General features: G+C 38.5%; 12 protein-coding genes across 12 annotated transcripts, besides 26 other annotated features; all 12 read right to left on the bottom strand. All coding sequences in view use genetic code 5, as the record gives it.

The window, feature by feature from the left end:
• Positions 1–65, bottom strand: a tRNA (tRNA-Asp).
• A 5-nt stretch (positions 66–70) lies between these two features.
• Positions 71–137, bottom strand: a tRNA (tRNA-Gln).
• Positions 138–152: 15 nt separating this feature from the next.
• Positions 153–219, bottom strand: a tRNA (tRNA-Ile).
• Positions 220–287, bottom strand: a tRNA (tRNA-Cys).
• Position 288: 1 nt separating this feature from the next.
• Positions 289–353, bottom strand: a tRNA (tRNA-Glu).
• Positions 354–418, bottom strand: a tRNA (tRNA-Asn).
• Positions 419–484, bottom strand: a tRNA (tRNA-Gly).
• Positions 485–1,432, bottom strand: an rRNA (s-rRNA).
• Positions 1,433–1,500, bottom strand: a tRNA (tRNA-Phe).
• Positions 1,501–1,513: 13 nt separating this feature from the next.
• On the bottom strand, positions 1,514–1,978 carry ND6 (NADH dehydrogenase subunit 6). Its single transcript has one exon. It carries the CDS (start codon positions 1,976–1,978, stop codon positions 1,514–1,516), a length of 465 nt encoding a protein of 154 aa, YP_448737.1.
• ND5 (NADH dehydrogenase subunit 5) lies at positions 1,978–3,684 on the bottom strand. The gene has a single exon. It carries the CDS (start codon positions 3,682–3,684, stop codon positions 1,978–1,980), a length of 1,707 nt encoding a protein of 568 aa, YP_448736.1.
• Positions 3,685–3,694: 10 nt separating this feature from the next.
• On the bottom strand, positions 3,695–3,976 carry ND4L (NADH dehydrogenase subunit 4L). The gene has a single exon. It carries the CDS (start codon positions 3,974–3,976, stop codon positions 3,695–3,697), a length of 282 nt encoding a protein of 93 aa, YP_448735.1.
• Positions 3,977–4,039, bottom strand: a tRNA (tRNA-Thr).
• Positions 4,040–4,042: 3 nt separating this feature from the next.
• On the bottom strand, positions 4,043–4,759 carry ATP6 (ATP synthase F0 subunit 6). Its single transcript has one exon. The coding sequence runs from the start codon at positions 4,757–4,759 to the stop codon at positions 4,043–4,045; it is 717 nt and encodes a 238-aa protein (YP_448734.1).
• A 9-nt stretch (positions 4,760–4,768) lies between these two features.
• Positions 4,769–6,424, bottom strand: COX1 (cytochrome c oxidase subunit I). The gene has a single exon. It carries the CDS (start codon positions 6,422–6,424, stop codon positions 4,769–4,771), a length of 1,656 nt encoding a protein of 551 aa, YP_448733.1.
• A 283-nt stretch (positions 6,425–6,707) lies between these two features.
• Positions 6,708–7,058, bottom strand: ND3 (NADH dehydrogenase subunit 3). Its single transcript has one exon. The coding sequence runs from the start codon at positions 7,056–7,058 to the stop codon at positions 6,708–6,710; it is 351 nt and encodes a 116-aa protein (YP_448732.1).
• A 3-nt stretch (positions 7,059–7,061) lies between these two features.
• Positions 7,062–7,126, bottom strand: a tRNA (tRNA-Pro).
• A 1-nt stretch (position 7,127) lies between these two features.
• Positions 7,128–7,192, bottom strand: a tRNA (tRNA-His).
• Positions 7,193–7,258, bottom strand: a tRNA (tRNA-Ser).
• Positions 7,259–7,262: 4 nt separating this feature from the next.
• Positions 7,263–7,326, bottom strand: a tRNA (tRNA-Ala).
• Position 7,327: 1 nt separating this feature from the next.
• Positions 7,328–7,395, bottom strand: a tRNA (tRNA-Trp).
• Positions 7,396–7,397: 2 nt separating this feature from the next.
• Positions 7,398–7,462, bottom strand: a tRNA (tRNA-Arg).
• A 3-nt stretch (positions 7,463–7,465) lies between these two features.
• On the bottom strand, positions 7,466–8,413 carry ND2 (NADH dehydrogenase subunit 2). The gene has a single exon. It carries the CDS (start codon positions 8,411–8,413, stop codon positions 7,466–7,468), a length of 948 nt encoding a protein of 315 aa, YP_448731.1.
• Positions 8,414–8,416: 3 nt separating this feature from the next.
• Positions 8,417–8,481, bottom strand: a tRNA (tRNA-Met).
• A 1-nt stretch (position 8,482) lies between these two features.
• Positions 8,483–8,545, bottom strand: a tRNA (tRNA-Ser).
• A 159-nt stretch (positions 8,546–8,704) lies between these two features.
• COX3 (cytochrome c oxidase subunit III) lies at positions 8,705–9,497 on the bottom strand. Its single transcript has one exon. A coding segment is annotated over exon 1 (793 nt).
• A 3-nt stretch (positions 9,498–9,500) lies between these two features.
• ND4 (NADH dehydrogenase subunit 4) lies at positions 9,501–10,808 on the bottom strand. The gene has a single exon. It carries the CDS (start codon positions 10,806–10,808, stop codon positions 9,501–9,503), a length of 1,308 nt encoding a protein of 435 aa, YP_448729.1.
• Positions 10,809–10,874, bottom strand: a tRNA (tRNA-Val).
• Position 10,875: 1 nt separating this feature from the next.
• Positions 10,876–11,791, bottom strand: ND1 (NADH dehydrogenase subunit 1). The gene has a single exon. A coding segment is annotated over exon 1 (916 nt).
• A 162-nt stretch (positions 11,792–11,953) lies between these two features.
• Positions 11,954–12,018, bottom strand: a tRNA (tRNA-Leu).
• Positions 12,019–12,020: 2 nt separating this feature from the next.
• Positions 12,021–12,086, bottom strand: a tRNA (tRNA-Leu).
• Positions 12,087–12,089: 3 nt separating this feature from the next.
• Positions 12,090–12,158, bottom strand: a tRNA (tRNA-Met).
• A 3-nt stretch (positions 12,159–12,161) lies between these two features.
• Positions 12,162–12,230, bottom strand: a tRNA (tRNA-Lys).
• A 9-nt stretch (positions 12,231–12,239) lies between these two features.
• Positions 12,240–12,968, bottom strand: COX2 (cytochrome c oxidase subunit II). The gene has a single exon. The coding sequence runs from the start codon at positions 12,966–12,968 to the stop codon at positions 12,240–12,242; it is 729 nt and encodes a 242-aa protein (YP_448727.1).
• A 2-nt stretch (positions 12,969–12,970) lies between these two features.
• Positions 12,971–14,278, bottom strand: CYTB (cytochrome b). Its single transcript has one exon. It carries the CDS (start codon positions 14,276–14,278, stop codon positions 12,971–12,973), a length of 1,308 nt encoding a protein of 435 aa, YP_448726.1.
• A 1-nt stretch (position 14,279) lies between these two features.
• Positions 14,280–14,346, bottom strand: a tRNA (tRNA-Tyr).
• Positions 14,347–15,780: 1,434 nt separating this feature from the next.
• Positions 15,781–15,847, bottom strand: a tRNA (tRNA-Gln).
• Positions 15,848–17,408: 1,561 nt separating this feature from the next.
• Positions 17,409–18,652, bottom strand: an rRNA (l-rRNA).

The raw sequence follows: 18,652 nt of genomic DNA, 5'->3' as shown, positions 1-18,652 counted from the left end.
ATAAAAAGCCTCAGTAAGAGGAATCTAGAACTGACAATTCTAAGTTATATATTAACTACTTTTAACTTATTTATGAAGAAGAAGATTAACTTTTTCTTTAGGAATCAAAACCCTACTTACTACAATTTTTCTTTATAACGCTTCAAAGTTCTAAGTGCCAAAAAACTACTTTTGAACTTTGCTTCATCAAAGCAACTGGATCATCCCCCACGTGGCACTAAGCTTAGGCCTAACTAGACTATGGAGAATTTGCAGTTCTCAGTTATATTAACATTAACTACTAAGCACAACTTAAGAGAAATACTATCTGACTTAAGAATGAAAATCTTATGTTTTCCCTAAACTACTTAAGCAAGCCAAAGCAAATTACTGCGATTTTGAATTAACAGCTCAACGTTTTAGCTTAAACTATTTGGCCAGCATACACTAATTTCATTAGAACTTTTGCTTGGAAGGCAAATATAATATTATTTACTATATATGCATATTATAGCCTAGCAGCAACTTCCGTTACTGCTACCTTGTTACGACTTTTCACAGGTTTCCCCGCGAGCGACGGGCGATTAGTACTCATCTGATTGTATTCAGGGTAATTTTATTTTTAACCCTTACTTACAAGTCCTTCTTCAAAGGCAAGTTTTCTTATCTTATTTGTCTACTTAGTTGAGCTACCTTTTAGTAGTTCAATCTTTGAATTATTGCTTAAGTNACATCTGTATCCCAGATTAACCTTGTCATAAGCTGCATGTCAATCTGAATTATTTTTGAAGTTGTGCTACATGGGCATATAGCCAATTCTAGTAGCTGCACCTAACTAAAAGTAACTTACCTTACCGAACTCAGTAAGTAAAATAAGAGTTAGCTTCAGTAATAACCAAAAATTTTACCCGGACACTCACCATATTAGAGTAAACAACCATACACACGCACTAATAAGACAAGGCTCAAATGTAGGTGGGTTATCCTTTAACACCCAGGATCCCCTGTTTTCTATCTCAGACACCGCCTATTTATTTCTCTTTGACAACCAAATGTTTAGTTAAGAGGAACTTTTGTTTTAAACTATGGATAACAGGGTATCTAATCCTGGTTTCACTTCATAGATTCGTTAGAAGCTCACTAAAACTTTAGGAATATAACCACAAAAAACCGTTAACATTACACTGCACCTATAGTTTTTTTATAGTTTTATAACACAACATTGACTCTAACCAATCCGCTTAAATTTATATTCGAACTGAATCTAACCGCGGCTGCTGGCATTCATCAATTGACCCCGAATTTGTCAAAAAGCTGGGTTAAAGTTTCCTTTATTAACCAATTTTCCCCACTGATGTTGAACTTGCACTTAATTTGTTCAAGCTCGCATTTAGAATCATGAGAAGCATTTTGCCCATAAATTTAGGGCCATAATCAAACCCTCCTACAGATTTGACACAAGGTACTAAAGCATCCATCTTCCTCATTTTCAATGAGACGCTTTAATTAAGCTACTGTATCTTCTATTTTAGGTTTATTTTACTCTTCGTAAAGGCACCATGGTTTTTATGCACAAATACGACACCACTAATATTACAAACAGTAACACACCAGCTATTAGGATATATAACCTTAACCCGCTTCTTTCAGCCATGAAACTTAGAAACAAAGACCCGCTAATTTCTCTGTACTCGTAATTCATAAGACCCATAAGGACCACTCTGGCACAACACCTTCTGACGAGAACCATAAACTCTAGATTAAAACGATACACTTCATTGGGGTAGATCCTTAAAACATACAAGAACAGGACTATTACACCCCTAACGTAAGTTAGGAACAATAAGAACCCTAACAATCTTCTAACCTCCAGTGTAACCTCCACACATGCAATTATAGACCCCCTCAATAGCACTAGCCCTAAAGAAATAGGTTGCTTGGCAATTAAGACAATCGAAAACACAGCCATCAAAATTACACATATGACTATAACTCTCATTATATAAACATAATTAAGCTTAAGCCCCCCGCTACCACCAGCCCTCATACTACCAGCTGGTAGGTAAAATAATTTTTCTGAACGATTTCATTCAAACAGCTGAATTGACCTAGTCCCTTATGGACACCTTGAGGACCCAATAGCTCTAGTCAACCTTGATCCAGACTTTGAGCTACCGTCCTGGACCCCTTAAAGAAGGCCATTTTTCCGGGGNGGGAGGTTAGCCTCTCTATGAGCCACATTCTCAAAAAGAATCTTAATAGTTTGGCTGACGACCAAGGCTTAGACCCTAATTTTCTAAGCACTCCTCATCACAAAATTAACCCTACAAAGGGAATAAGAAATACTCTGACTCTCTCATATTTCTCAAGAACTACTACAAACCCAAACCTTTCTATTTTCCTCCCTAATACCCCTCCTAAGATAATAGCCCCAATATACAGGCTAAGAAAAGGAGTTTGTATATTTAAGTGCTCATTAGTCCGCAAACTTCTGCTATTAACGTAATTAGACCCAAGTATCACTCTAAATACAATCCGTGCCCTATAAAAAGAAGTGAAGATTAAACCTATTAGCTCTAATAAATAGCACCCATAAGTTATTCTTCTGTCTATCATTCTTAGCTCAATTATTAGGTCTTTAGAGAAAAACCCTCTTATAAACGGGGCCCCTCTCAAGGACACAATTGCAACCGTTATTGCACCCATTCTTACCGGTAATCCTTGCCACAAGCTTCTTAACCCCCGGATATCTTGATTTCTTTGGTTTCTATGAATAACACCCCCTGCACCTAGAAACAACAAAGCTTTAAATACCGCATGGGTTACTAAATGAAAAAAAGCTACAGACGGAAGAAGGATTGAAATCGAGAATATTATTAACCTTAACTGCCTCAAAGTCGAGAGTGCGATTACCTTTTTTAGGTCAAACGCAAACACAGCCCTTGACCCTGCTAATATTAGAGTAAATAGTCTTAAGACTATAAGTATTTGAGTCACAAAGGGATTAGCTCTGATAATATAAAAAGAGCGAAGAATCAAATAAACCCCAGCTGTCACCAATGTCGAAGAATGCACCAAAGAGGAGACCGGTGTGGGTGCCGCCATGGCAGCAGGTAGCCATGCGCAAAACGGCATTTGTGCGCTTTTAGTTATACCTGCAAGAACTACCACAAACCCTAAATTAACCCATGTCTGCACTGGGTGGTATATATAAATTAACCACCCCCCTTCTCTTAAAAAAATAGAAACTCTAAGGAGTACAAGAACATCCCCAATTCGATTAGTCAAAGCTGTCAACATAGCCGCAGATAGCCTCTTATTGTTCTGGTAATAAGCCACTAATAGGAATGAGGTAAGCCCTAGCCCATCTCAACCAATTAAAAGTATTACTAAATTAGGAACTAAGATTATAAACACTATAGACAGCACAAACAACCATACTAACCCCATAAACCGCTTGTAGTATGGCTCTCCAGCTATATACCACTTGCAGTAGGTTGCTACACTTCCTCTAATTACCAAAACCGTCCCAACAAAAACTATTCTTACGCTATCTAGTAGAACTCTGAAGCTAAATGAGAGACAATTACTCTCTCAAACAGGAACTTCCAATAAATAAGCTTTTCCAAAGGTCCTCCCTCTAAGAATAAATAAGTATCCAATCAGAATCAGTAAAAGTAACCCTAAGTTACTTTTTAATTGTATGACACTATTTTTACGAACCATCTCTTAGTAACCTTGACATCAAATCGTCTCCGCATAGTCGCATCACCATAACCAGAAGGGCCAAGCAAATTCTGGCTTCGCAAACAGCTAAACATAGAATTAGTAAAATTAACCAAAACTGATTTATTAGAAACACATGGGTTACAAACAACAAGCCTAGTCTTATTATTTCAAGCCCTACAAATAAACACAAAAGGTGTTTGTTTATACGGAAGATTACAAAGCAGCCTATACTTATTAAGAAAACTCCTAGGAATTTTATTCAAATCATAGCTTTAAAACACATAGTTTTCTACGACTTACAAGGCCGTCGCTTCAGCAAAGCTTTTAAAACTACCTACCTTCTATGATCCTCCGTATAGAGACACAATAAGACACAAAAAATATAACACTGAATACACGCGATTGCAACTTCAGCGGCTCCAAAAACACCTCCGCCCATTATTAACCCTTTAATACCCCCAACTCCTGTAAGCAACCTTCTGCTATTTAACCAGCTAACTACTAACTCTCTCCTGCATATAGTTAGAATTACTTTACCAGCTCCCAGATTTAGTGTCAGACGTAAAACTAATGTTAAAGGACGAAGTATGCCACTAATTAGCTCAACCACTACTATAAAAGGCACAAGGATTAACGGGCAACCTGTTGGAACGAGACTCATCAACCCCTGCTCAAATCTGCATAAAAGACTAGATAAAACTAAACAAGTTCAAATAGACAAAGCAAAGGAGAACCCGAACACAAACTGCCCTCTGACAGGGAAAAAGAATGGAAAGTTTCCAGACAGATTTAGTATCAGAATTATCATGAACAGACCCCTTATTACTAGAGGAAACCCAGATAGCTTTAGTCCCTTTCCGTTCAATCGAATCATCGAATAAGTAAAGGATAGCACCAAACTCCGAAAAGAGCTCGTACTTCTACCCTTAGTGTACACGTCTCTAAATAGCACGGTTATTGGCACTATAGAAGACAGCAACCATAGCGGCATAGACAACCAAATTAAGTTATAGCTGTGAGCATCAAATCTAGAAAAAACATCTATTAACATGACTTTAAATTATTGATTACGCGATTTCTTATAAATATAAGTGATACACGTGTTATAAGGATTAGTTCACACAAATGGCAATTGGCTATAGACATGCTTCCTTCCTGGATAAAGGTCTCGGGTACCTGCTCAGTCTATCTCACCACATAAACCCCCACTAAATACAACCCCTCGCTGGCTTACTAGAGCCTCTCATAGAAGGAACTTAAAATATATTAGAGACCCAAAAGACACAGCGGACCCATAAGAAGACACCCAATGTCAGTGAGCATAAATATCAGCGTAGTCTATATACCGTCGAGGCATTCCTCTTAGGCCTAAGAAATGCTGAGGGAAGAAGGTAGTATTTACCCCAAAAAATATTGCTATAAAATGGGCTTTCCTCCATTTTTTATTAAAACATACTCCAACAAAATTTGGCAACCAATGGTTAAGACCACAGAACACCCCAAACACCGCCCCTATTCTTAGCACATAATGGAAATGAGCCACCACATAATATGTGTCGTGTAGAGACACATCCATAGAAGCCCTAGACAGTAAGACCCCTGTTAGCCCTCCCACGGTGAATAAAAACAGAAACCCAGTACTTCAGTAGGCGGCAGGCTTTATTTTGAATTTTCTTCCTGCTATAGTTGCCAGTCATCTGAATACTTTCACCCCTGTAGGAACAGCGATTACTATAGTTGCGGTAGAAAAATAGCCTCGAGTATCAACATTAAGACCTACGGTAAACATGTGGTGAGCCCACNCCATACACCCTAACCCTCCAATTCCGATTATTGCGTATACTATCCCAATTAGACCAAAAACCGCTTCTTTTCCAGAGCAATGCATAATTACTTTTGATATCACACCAAAGGCAGGTAGAATAAGAATATACACCTCCGGATGCCCAAAAAATCAAAACAAATGTTGGAACAAAACGGGGTCCCCCCCTCCTGCGGGATCGAAAAAAGTTGTGTTAAAGTTTCGGTCAAACAAGATTATTGTGATACCCCCTCCTAGAACCGGAATTGAAATAATTAAAAGAACTGCAGTAACTCTAATCCTTAAAACATAAAGCTCCGCTCGTTCTCCTTTCATTTCTAACACTGGCATATTTTTATTGGTCCTAGCAAAGTTAATAGCCCCCACTAGAGAGCTGAGCCCAGCTAGATGTAGTGACACAATAAGAACATCTATCCTAGGGCCCCTATGATAGGGGTACACAGATAAAGGGGGGTAAATAGTTCATCCAGCACCAACTCCTTTGTCCGTTCTAAAGGACAGTATTAGTAAATATAGTGCATTAGGAGATAGTCAATAGCTTAAGTTATTTATTCGCGGGTAAATTATATCTTTACCTCCTACTAGCAGAGGAATCAACCAATTACCGAAAGCTCCAATTAAGATAGGTATCACAGCAAAAAAAATTATTATTAAGGCATGCGTTGTAACCACCACATTATAGAATCAATCTCTTTTTAAGAACACTGCTCCAGGATGACCCAGTTGCATTCGGATCATTAACCTCAACCTTGCTCCAAACAACCCTCCTCAGACTCCGCTATACAGATAAAGGGTTCCAATATCTTTGTGATTTGTTGATCACAGCCATCGACGTCACCAGGACTCCACTTCTCCATAACCCCCTACTTCTTCCTTTTTTAGTATTTTTATCATTTTATTTGTCCTTACTTAGAAGCCAATCATCTAGCCTTATTAGCCCTTAGAGCCGCACTAGATTTTAGCCTCTTAATATTTTTTTCCCTATACGCTATAGTAAGATAAGCCTTTTCAAACCTTCTATTAGATCCTTGAGAACTTTCATTGGTCCCATACTTCCTTAAGAAGCACTCTCGACGTGAAAACCACAGGTACACACAATACACTTCCAACAGCAAAAGTAAGCCTCTTACAATCACCTCTCATCAAAATTCGTTTCGCATAAATGCCACTTCTAATATTAACCTACTCATTCCAAAGACCCCTCACGATATTCGTGATAGAGACCCCCAAACAAGATAAGAAGGAAACCCCTTGAGGACAAAATCCCTAACACTCTCTTACCGTAAAAGAACATGTAGGCAAAAGGTATTAACAGCACTACCTCTACATCAAACACGACGAACAAAACTGCTACTAGAAAGAATCGGATAGAAAAGGGCCTCCGAGCTCTTCCAATAGGCTCAAATCCACACTCATATGGACTGCATTTTTCTCGGTCTAGACCCCGCTTTTCCCTTAGTAGCATAAATAACCCCGTAAACAAAAAAGACACAATGCAGACAAACGCAACTCTTAACCCCATAACCATTCTTCTAGAAAACTTATGGAAGTGTCTTTAGCTCCCAAAGCCAATATTTTATTTTAAACTATATCTAGCTAAAAAAGGGTTGACACCACTAATAGCCCCACAACCTATCGTTCTTAAGTTAAACTACTTTTTTATAAGGAAAAATGGTACAAGCCATTTATAACAAAGTTAGCAGCCCTATTATGTTAATTAACTTCCTTACTTAAGAATGAAAACCTAGGCTTAATAATTAGATGCAAACCAATCCTTTTTTTTAAAGTACCATTCTGCAAAAAGGAGGTAACAACTACCTATAGTTATGTTTGAAACAAAATATTTTATTTTAAATTACCTTTTTAACATACTTTTGTGGTTTTACCCACTCTTTTTGAGCCGAAATCAAAACGCCCCTGGCCTAAAAGCAGTTTCTAAATAAATCTCACCAAGATCAATGCCCCCCCTGCTAGGTTAGCCCCGATCACTATCCTCCACATAATCTTGAATTCTGCTTTGTTTTTGTCTACTGACCTTTTTATTACTATCCTATAAAAAAAGTCAATGTAGAATTTTAGCCTGATTACTGAACCTATAATACAAGCCACGATTACAACCCTTCCTCTCATTAGAAACACCAATACTTTCGCTAGAAAGCCAAGGAAAGGAGGCATCCCCATCAGTATCAGTAACCCTATACCCCTCGCGGCTCTACTAATCTGACCGCCCATTCTTGTTTTGTTTATTATTGAGCACCCATAAAAAAACAGCCCTACCGACAGCGAATAAACTGCAAAATACCCTACAAAGACTACTCTTGACCATGTGAGCCCTAACAGCATTCATGATGTATGCACAAACGACGAGTACGCGCTTATTACTCGTACTGAGTTCTGGTTAAGGCCCCCTGCTGCCCCAATTCCAGCTATCAATACAATTACTACTCACAACCCCTTAGAGGGTATAATTATTGATAAAAAGACAAGGGGGGCGACTTTTTGCCAAGTTAATATTAACCCTCTTGCTAACCATCTGCTGTTCTTAATAATTGAAGGGACCCACGAATGTAGCGGGAAAACGCCAGATTTTAGCACTGTACCCGCCCTCCTTATCACCAGCCCTCTCACTACGTGCTGCTCTATCAAGGCTACAAAACCCACTAGTATCAGAATTGACCCCGTTCTTTGTACCACAAAATATTTTACACAGGGCTCAGGACTATAGTGCCCATCAGGGTTTATAATTACAAGAAATCCATACAGATTTAGCTCTAGACCGAGTCACACCCCTACTATCTCTTCTCTTCTAACCCTAAGAATTGTCCCGATCAATATTACCCCTAATCTCACTAATTTTATAGGTCTTACCACAAAGCTTACCATTTCAAGTAAAGGTTACTTATAACACTTGAAAATCATAGGTCTTCTGTCCTTAATTAGACTACTTTACTCAGACTAGTAAGCGCTTGAAATCGCTTTGGTACTTGATTTCAAATCAAAACTGTTTAACTAGTCTGTATGACTCCTATTTTTAACCTTTTAAATGGTCAGGAATCTTATATCAGGACGGAGCATGCTCTTCTTGAATGTACGCATACCATGAAGGCTTTGCGTCTGGGTACTTAAACGTATAGACGTCCCCGTCTCATATTTTGAACCACCACATGTATAACCATCCTCCAAACCACACATATACTAGACATCATAATGCTACCCATACCACATCTACGAAGTGTCAGTACCAAATGCAAGCCTCAAAACCAAAGTGCCGTTGACTGGAAAACTCCCCACGCCATAGTCGGACTAACCTCACCATTAGTCAAAGAGTCCCCACAACTACGTGCATTCCATGAAACCCAGTTAGTAAATAAAACACTCTTCCATACACCCTATCTGCAATAGTGTATGAGTTTCAGTAGTATTCTCGAAGTTGCACTAGGAAGAACACAGTCCCACATAAAATTGTTACCACTAGGCCAATAAATGGCCCAACATCATAATCCTTCAAACGCATTCTCTTATGGGCTTGAGTTACGAATAACCCCCTCCTAATTAAAAGACCTGTCTCGAACAGCCTTGTCGACGACGGGTTTGGCGTACGGATCCCTGGAGGGGGTCATCGCATCCCTAGTTCACATGAGGGTCTTAGGGCATTATGGAAGAAAGTCCAAAAANAAGAAAAAAAGAACATTACTTCAGACAGAATAAAAAGGGCAACTCCATCACGAAATCTCTTGATTACGAAACGAGTATGAAACCCAATATCTCCCTCACGAATTAAGTCTCGCCATCATCTAAAAGTTCTCAATAGTATACACCCCAACCTCATTCCTATTAATAGAAATCTGGGAGTTCGATGCAGTCACAAAATTAACCCTACCGCTATTCCGTTTGCCGAGATAGCCACAAAAAAGGGCCACGGACTTGGACCTGGTACATAGTAACGAGAATAAGGATTACGATTCATTGTTTAGGGTATAAACATAAACATAAAGTTCAGCGGTATCCAATGAGCCGCCAGAACAAAAACATCACAAACTCTTCTCAAGTTTAAGGACTCCCTGTGTGACACCCCCTTCCCGTGACAACAACTTCCATATAGGTATAATCTAAAACATGCCCTAATAAAGCTTATCAGACCCAGGGTAAGCAGGAACACTCCGCTTATTCACCCTCCCACGCCAAAAACGAGGATTTCCCCAAATAAGTTTAAACTAGGAGGGGCTGCTATGTTGCTTGATCTTAACAGGAAACACATTAAGACTAGACTTGGGCAGACTAACAAGCCCCCTTTATTTATTACTAGCAGGCGCGAGTGCCTCATCTTATAGATAGCATTCACATACCTGAACAAACCTGATGAACACAACCCATGCCCGATCATAATGATAATGGCCCCCACTACCCCTAATACCGTGTTGCTGAGCACTCCTAATAGCACAAGCCTCATATGCGCTACGGAGGAATATGCTACCAAACATTTTAGGTCCACTTGCCGTACACACGCTAATCCTGCGTAGACACCTCCTGCCAAGTTCACCACTAGTAGCAGCACAAAAAACACGCTTCTAAGCCTTATTTGTATAACTATTATAAATCGAAGCAGCCCGTACCCTCCTAATTTTAGTACCACCCCGGCCAATAGCATTGAACCGGCTACTGGGGCCTCTAAGTGAGCCTTAGGTAGTCACAGGTGAAATGGGTATATTGGTAGCTTGATAAGAAACCCTAGAATGTATAGCCATCACAATCTCATTCCCCTTTTTTTTACTAGCCTTACCACAGAACTTATCCTCCTCCTCAACCCTCTAATATAGAGTTCTCTTACCCCCCATAAGAAAAAAAGAGATCCGAACACCGTATAGATTACTATATACCCCCCTGCCTGTAAACGCTCTGGCTGATAGCCTCAGCCTACAATTAATAACAACAGAGGGGCTAGCACACTTTCAAAAAAAAAAAAAAAAGAAAAGAACCTCCTCACCCTGAATCTTATCACTAAAATTAGGCTGATTCTGATAATTATTAAATTAAATCTTGCTTTCCGGTGGATCTTAACCCTCCTTAGGTAGGAAAGAATTGCTACAAATAGAGTTAGTGTAACCATTAACCCTATTACAAAGTCTGTGGTGTACAACCCGTTCAACTCTACCCCCCCTATCGCGACTCTTGTGGCGCCCATACTTAGAATAGTTAGAACGCTTAACCCAATGACACTCATATTTAGGTTTTTTATAATAATCAATGCAATAAGTCTAATTGCCAACCTTTTAACCATAAGTAAGACAGACTTTATCTGACACATTCAGTGTAAATGAATTATACTAGTTTATATTATCTTACATACACCCTAACTAGAACTACCACACACACACTAGCCATAAGTATGACACATAGAAGAACAGTCCAACACAAACTCATTAACTTATCATAACGTAAACGAGGTAAAGAAGCACGAATAACCACAAAGAAGACCGCAAAAACCATCATAAAGACCCCGATCAACGCTTCATTTCCCCCGAAAAATATCGCCGCCCTTATGACCCTTCTGAGAAGAATACTAGAGTACTCCGCAATAAATATAACTGCAAACCCCCCTCCGCTGTACTCCACGTTGTATCCTGACACTAATTCCGACTCTCCTTCCACAAAATCAAATGGCGCCCGATTAGTTTCAGCTAGCATACACAGCATTCAGACAACTATAACTACGCACAAAGGAAAAAAGAAAAAAAAGGACCTTTGTTGGAACACCCTAATTTCTTGAAACATAAACACACCCGAGCACAGCACCACACAAAAGAAGATAAATCCTATAGGGATCTCATAAGAAATTCTTTGCGCCATCGCACGAACTGCACCTAGCAAAGAGTATTTAGAGTTAGAAGCCCATCCGGATATTATTACCCCGTAAACCCTGACTCTAGTAATAACTATAAACAGAATCACCCCGAAAACATAAAACACTTCAGCCGACTTATAAGGGTATAAAAGCCATCCAAGTAAACTGATAGTTAATATTAGGGCAGGAGCCAAAATGAAGGGCCCTACGTTAGCACGTGTAGGCACAATAAACTCTTTACATAACAACTTACCTGCATCACTAAAAGGCTGCAAGATCCCTATATAACTCACCTTGGATGGACCCTTTCGGATTATAATGATAGCCAAAATTTTACGTTCCAACAAAGTATAGAAGCCCACAGCGAGAAGCACCCCTACAAAAGGGATAACACCAACAACCACGCCTACTCAGTCCACCAGTGCAGCCTTAGTCGACCCCAAGGGAGTAAAAGAGTCCGCTGACACTTGACAAAGGCTTAATAGGATAGAGGCTCCAAAGAAAACAGCTACTCTCCTTAGAGTCTTAAATAAACACTCGACACTAACCATAATGAGACTGGGCTTAGCTTTGTAATTCACACACAAACAAGAGTATATCTTATAAGACGAGCTTAAATCGTATGCATTAGGTCTGCCAGCTTGTGCCATGAAAGCAAGTATATATACTTATGAATTGATCCTAAATCAAACGCATTAGCTCTGCCAGCTCTCACAAAGATAAGAGCCACTACTCACGGCGCCTTAGGGGCATGAGCCCTATATCCTAATATTAGACCACCTTATCACTAAAAGCTACTTGCCCATTGTACAAGTTCATTAAATTAAAAGTTTAACGCTTCTTAAAAGCTTTAGCTTATTTTTTATTTTAGTTAAGAGCTTCCAACCATATGACAAAATATTTCTCAGGAATAAACTCAATCACAATCGGTATAAATCTATGGTTAACCCCGCAAATTTCAGAACACTGCCCGTAAATAATTCTACACTGGGAAGCTTTTATAGGAAGCCGATTAATTCGACCTGGGATGGCGTCTACTTTAATTAGTAACTTAGGGAGTGCAAACGAATGGAGCACATCAGACCTTCTTACAAAAGCAGTTATTTGTACATCTGCTGGAGCCACCATCCGGTTATCAACATCNAACAAGCGATACCCTCCTTTTCTAAATGTCTCCTGCTGGTNTTCTATGTAAGAATCAATTGTATAACACGAGATTCTTTCAGCGTTTTCTCTAGAGCTTGGAGTGTCTAAATTGCGACAAAATTCGTAAGATCAGTACCATTGTTTCCCAATCGCCTTAAAATTTCACCGGGGCCGTTTTACTTCTTCTATATAATATAGGTTAATTATAGAAGGAAACCACAACCCTACTAACATCAACATTGGCACAATAGTCCATCAAAATTCTAATCGTTGACGGTTCAAGAAATGGCGATAAGAAAATTTAGTAAGAAGGATTACGCACCCTATATACATAACAAAGACCAACACAGCCACTGCTACTATCATCACAAAACCATGGTACCGGAACAGGTCTTTCCCTAGTTCCCCATGGACAATATCACCAAAATATCGACTCCCGTAAAAAGACATATTTATATTTTTCTACACTTATTAGCCCACTCACGTGCGCTACTTTCGCGATTTACTAATTTTAATAACTTGAAATAAGCTAAAAACTTAAACCATTTCAGGTCTACAGGACGACTCCTACAGAATTTAGGGTATTCAAGCAGCTTGTCCCACACCCACAAAGAAAGAGGGTTTAATAACAACCTAGAGAAATAAATGACTGAAAGACACTGCCCCAAAATGATATAAGGCTCCCGCACTGGGCGAGCACCAATCCATGTTAACCTAATAAACCTACCAACCAACACTCAAAACACTACTTGATTAAACGGGTAAAAACATAAACTTCGATACTTACCTCTGTGAAGACTAGGAATTAGGTATAATACTACAATCGACAAAAACATAACATATACCCCCCCCGCTTTATGAGGAATTGAACGAAGNATTGCATAAGCAAACATAAAATACCACTCAGGCTGAACATGGATTGGCGTTTTTATAGGATTAGCAAGCCAATAGTTTAAATGATTCCCTAACAGCTCAGGATCCACACACACTAAATATATAAAAAAGAACCTAAAGCAAACATAACCAAAAAGATCTTTGATAGTATAGAAGGGGTGGAAGGGCACACACATAGTACCTCTTTCAATACCCAAAGGGTTATTACTCCCTTTCTCATGTAAAAAAAACAGGTGTAAAAAAACAACCGCCACTATCACAAACGGTAAGAGAAAGTGTAAAGTATAAAACCGCTTTAGAGTTGCATTACACACGGTCCAACCCCCTCATACATAGCGGAGCATACTCTCTCCTACTACGGGGATCACTCTAAGTATATTAGTAATAACAGTAGCCCCCCAATATGATATTTGCCCCCAAGGCAAAGTGTAACCGAGGAAAGCCTCCGCCATAGTTAACAAAAACAAATGCACCCCAAAATACCACACTGTCTTATCTAAATAAGACCCATAATACAGCCCACGAGCAATGTGCGCATAAATACAGATAAAAAACATAGAGGACCCATTTGCATGAATATTACGCAACATTCATCCTTTTTCCACATTACGCATAATATGTACTACAGAATCGAATGCCATGTCTTCATGAGCAGTATAATGAGTTGACAATAAAAGACCCCTTAGAAGTTGGATAATCAGGCACAAGCCTAGTATAGAGCCAAACCTTCACCAAGCGTTTAAGTTTACAGGACAAGGCAAATCATAGAACCTGTCATTCATAATCTTCACCAGCTTATTAGTACTTCGTCACGGACCAACCCTCTTAGGCGTGTTAATATTATTCACAGTATTGTTACCAACCATCTCATAAGAAAGGCCTACACCTTGTTTATGAGTTTACAGCTCACCACCTCTTCCTCGGCCACCTCATGAATTTTTGTTATATATACAGGCACAAACCCCCCGCACACCGCATTTTTTTATGAGTACACATAAGCTTGGACCCCCCCTTTTTTACACCTCTGAAGGCACCCCAAGTGTTAAGTGTCCAACTTTGTTTTTGCTCCATTTTTACTTTATTTTTAATTAGACTTAAAGCGACCAACAACTTACGCTTCAAAAATTTTTTAAGATATACGCCTCGTTTTCGAACCGAAAACCACATGAGCAACCAGAGCTGGGGTAAATGAGGAAATAAACGTCTCAAATCCCTATTATCCTACAGCTTACAATTAGCTATAGAGCCTAAGTAACTTAGAATTTAAGGGTCAAATTCACCACTTTCTCTGCCAATAATTAGGTTGAATCTCATGTGGTCCTGAAGAATGTTTACTCCCCGCAAAGGCTTTGTAGCCTTTCAAGCATACACTAAAACCAGGTTAATTAAATGTAAAAAGACCCGTATTGACCAGTTTTTAAATAGACTATAACAGCCTAACAAAAACGAGTTAACTGTAGTTTTGCTTATCTTATGGATTACTTTAATAAATTATAACTATTAATACACCAATAAACTTTAACTATGGGCATTAATAACTACTGACCCCGTCTTTACTAACATCAGGAACACTGTCTTCTTCACTTACAACCACATTTCCCTGCTCGACTGGCTGACAGACATTAGCTAGGACTTCAGGCTCCACAACAGCTACTTGTTCTTCTAAAGGAACATAGCCACCCTCAGCATGGGGGCCCCCTTCCTCCTGATTATCAGGAACAACTTCAGCGACACCATTCACAACAGCATCTCCAGCAGCTGAAATAGTTTCAGGTAATGGGAGCACCCTAACAGTGTCACCCCCTCCGCCCTGACATAAGTCCCCTCCTCCAACGTCTATTCTAAACACTCAGTTTTTATATGAAAAAAAACCATCTCACACACCCCTTAACAGTAAGCCTTTTTTTGCAGCAAACCCCTGCCTAAGCCACTCTCATACAGCCTCTCTAGTGCCCAACACATTCAACAATCTATCACTAAGCAACACACTCATTTACATAAAAAGAACCCTTTTTATAAGTTAATCAGCCTATTATACAATATTATTTATGTCATTACAGATCCGTCACAAAGTATTGCTTTAGCTAAAAACTCGCTCGCTTAAAAGAGACCTTAAAGCTGTGCATAAGCTTTTGGGTTGACAAACCCAAAACTTCAATTAAAATAAAGCTTCGCAGGGTCTTGTTGTTCTTCTTTTACATACAGGCCTCTTCGCTTTACCCTTATGCAAAAGGTACTAAAATTTATTTGCTCCACTTTACTTCAAGTAAGCTTTTTATGAGGCAATCGTGTGCATTTCTTTAGAAAGATAAACTCTAAAAAACCTCAGTGAAATGAGCCTAAAACTAATTAACTCCTCTTAAATTGTTTATAAAGAAAAGCTTTAACTTTTTCTTTAGGAATCAAAGTCCTACGTACTATTATACTTCTTTATAACACCTCAGAGCAATAAACTACTTTTGAGCTTAGCTTCATCAAAGCAACTGGGCCATCCCCCACGTACAACTAAGCTAGGAAGAATTTGTAGCTCTCAGTTATATTAACATTAGCAACTAAACACAACTTGAGAGAGGATATCTGGCTTGAGAATAAAAATCTTATACCCTAAGCAAATTACTGGGATTTTCAATTAACAGCTCAACATTCTAGCTTAATTTATTCACCCAGCGTACACTAATTTCATTAAAATTTTTGCCCAGAAGGCAAATATAGTAATTATTGCTATGTAACCATCCCATTTAACAGCCTAACGCCACGTTTATTTACATAAAAAGTCCCTATACAATATTGTCTATAGCACTCAGATCTGTGACGGAACATTGCTTTGCTTAAAAACCTTTTATACGAAACTAACTCACTTAAAAGGAACCTCAGGGCCAAACATANACTTCATCACTTGTAGTCTTTGTAGGTCTATAACCCACCTAACCCCCTTTTAGGCGTGTTAATATTACGTACTATTGTTAACACTTGCTTCTTAAGACGCTCACAACCTTGTTTACAAGCTTACGCCTCTACGCTTCACAATTTTATTTAGCTTCATTTTGTTGCTGCTCACCACATTTTTGTCACCTCTATTTAACCTGTTTTCCTATTTCCTCCCCTCCAGATCAGCCCCCCCAGGCCATTAGTGTGTCATTTTGATTTTATTTTATTTTTGATTTACTTTTTTGCTTAGACTTTAAGTGACCCATGAATTACGCTTTGGGAACTTTCATATGACTTGATTTCTATTTATTTTTTGATTTTAAGATACAGATAGTCTAGTTTTCAAACCCCAAAAAATCACATGAGCAACCAAAATTAGGGCAAACGAAAAAAATTAACACCTTAGATCCATTTCTCCTGCAGTTTACAATTAACCACAGGAAGCAAATAGCTTTAGAATTTAGGTTTAAGTTTGTTTTTTTCTACCACTAATTAGGTTAAGTCTCACATGACTCTGAAAAATGCTTACTCACTGTAAAGGGTTCAAAACCTTATCTACAACAGGTTGTAAAGCATAATCTAAAACAAGTTTGGACAGGTATGGGCATTCGCAACTAGATTTTCAATAAAATACACAATGTCAAGTAAAATTAAGTTTTACTTTGACTTATAAGTTATCTTAACTAAGGGCTTTTTACATGCATCAGCAACAGGGTTTTCCGTGTAAAAGGACAGGAGAACAGGCCTTACGGTCACTGTACCGGCCGGGGACAGGAAATGCGGTACACTATAAAACCTCATTCTTAAGGGTTTCCACAGTGTTTGGTTTTTTTTTTNGTTTTTGCCTGTTACTAGCACAAATCCTTTACGCACCGCGTTTTTAGAACCCTTGTTTTATTCTTTAGGTGGGTGATTGCTGCTTTTTGGCTGCATTAATAGACTGTTTTATTCTTTACCTAATTTGCAACCCGTTTTAACCCTATTTTTTAATAAAATAGCGATACTAATTTTAACAAGAACCAACGACACGCCCTACCGCCACTAATTGGCCTTCAGCTTCATAAAAGGCAACCCTTTTTATAAACTAATCAGTTTATTGCGTAGCATTATTTAAGCAATGACAGAGCCAGGGCAAAGCGTTGCTTTAGCGAAAAAGTCCTTTCGTACAAAATTAGCTCATTTTTAAAAGAGGATAGAAACTGAACTAGCTCACGCCGTTCTGAACTCAGCTCATGTTAGATTTTAAAGGGCGAACAGACCCACCATTAGAAGCTTCTACGCCTCTAGGATATCTAAAGCCAACATCGAGGTCGCAATCTTCCCCTCCAATACCATCTTTCGGGAGAAATTGCGCTGTTATCCCTAGAGTAGCTAGCCACACATATAAAGTTAGGAAATACGAGTTAGATTTATATAATAGTGAAAGACTTATTTTCACTGATCTCCCATCAAAATCGTATAAGAGCCAAAAACTCCAATTAAGATAAAGCTTCATAGGGTCTTGTCGTCCTTCTTTTACATAAAGGCCTCTTCACCTTAAAGTTAGTTTAAATTAAATTTTCAGACACAGCACCTTCTTCGTTAACCCTTTCATACCATCCTTCAATTGAAAGGCAAATTATCGCGCTACCTTAGGACGCTCACGTTAACGCCGCCGTTTACAACAAACATTACTCTAATTGCACTGGGCAGGGACTACCTTTTACTTACATCAAAAGGAAATGTTTTTGTTAAACAGTCGAGAAGTTTAGTTTGCCGAATTCGTTTAAAAACTTTTATTTAGCCTTTAGTTTTTTAAGGTAAAACAAAATAGTAATACCAAATAAATAATATTTTTACTCGTTTTTATCATAGTCACTGGTCCTACAACCATAGGCTTATTTTTAAATAAATGAATAACCCAATTAATCTTTTTTCCCCATCTGGTTTTAGTTAAAATACACTAATATCTAATAGCCAGTTTAAAGCCTATAGAAACCCAATTTTTTTTTAACATCAATTTTAGTATTTTTCAGCTTAACCCAAAAAATTTTACCCCTTAAATAGTTAAGGAAAATGCTTACACATCTTTTTAAGCCAACCAGATATCTAAAAGCGCGAATAGTATCTAGCCGCTATTCTTTAGTTTAATTAAATCTCTGCCACGATTTCTTAACTCAAAAAAATAACTCTCTTTTATTCGGGAAAATTAAATTCTTAAACTTGTCTTGAAAAACCCTTATGCAAAAGGTACTAAAATTTATTTATACTATTTTAATTCAAGTGCACTTTTCACAAAACAATTATGCACGTCTCTTTAAAAAAGATAAATT

This window comes from Mytilus trossulus, mitochondrion (genome assembly GCF_036588685.1).
Source record: "Mytilus trossulus mitochondrion, complete genome".
In the NCBI taxonomy this organism is placed as follows: Eukaryota; Metazoa; Mollusca; class Bivalvia; order Mytilida; family Mytilidae; genus Mytilus; species Mytilus trossulus.
Note: the sequence above shows the minus strand (reverse complement) of the source record. Positions and strands in the feature narration are given on the sequence as shown.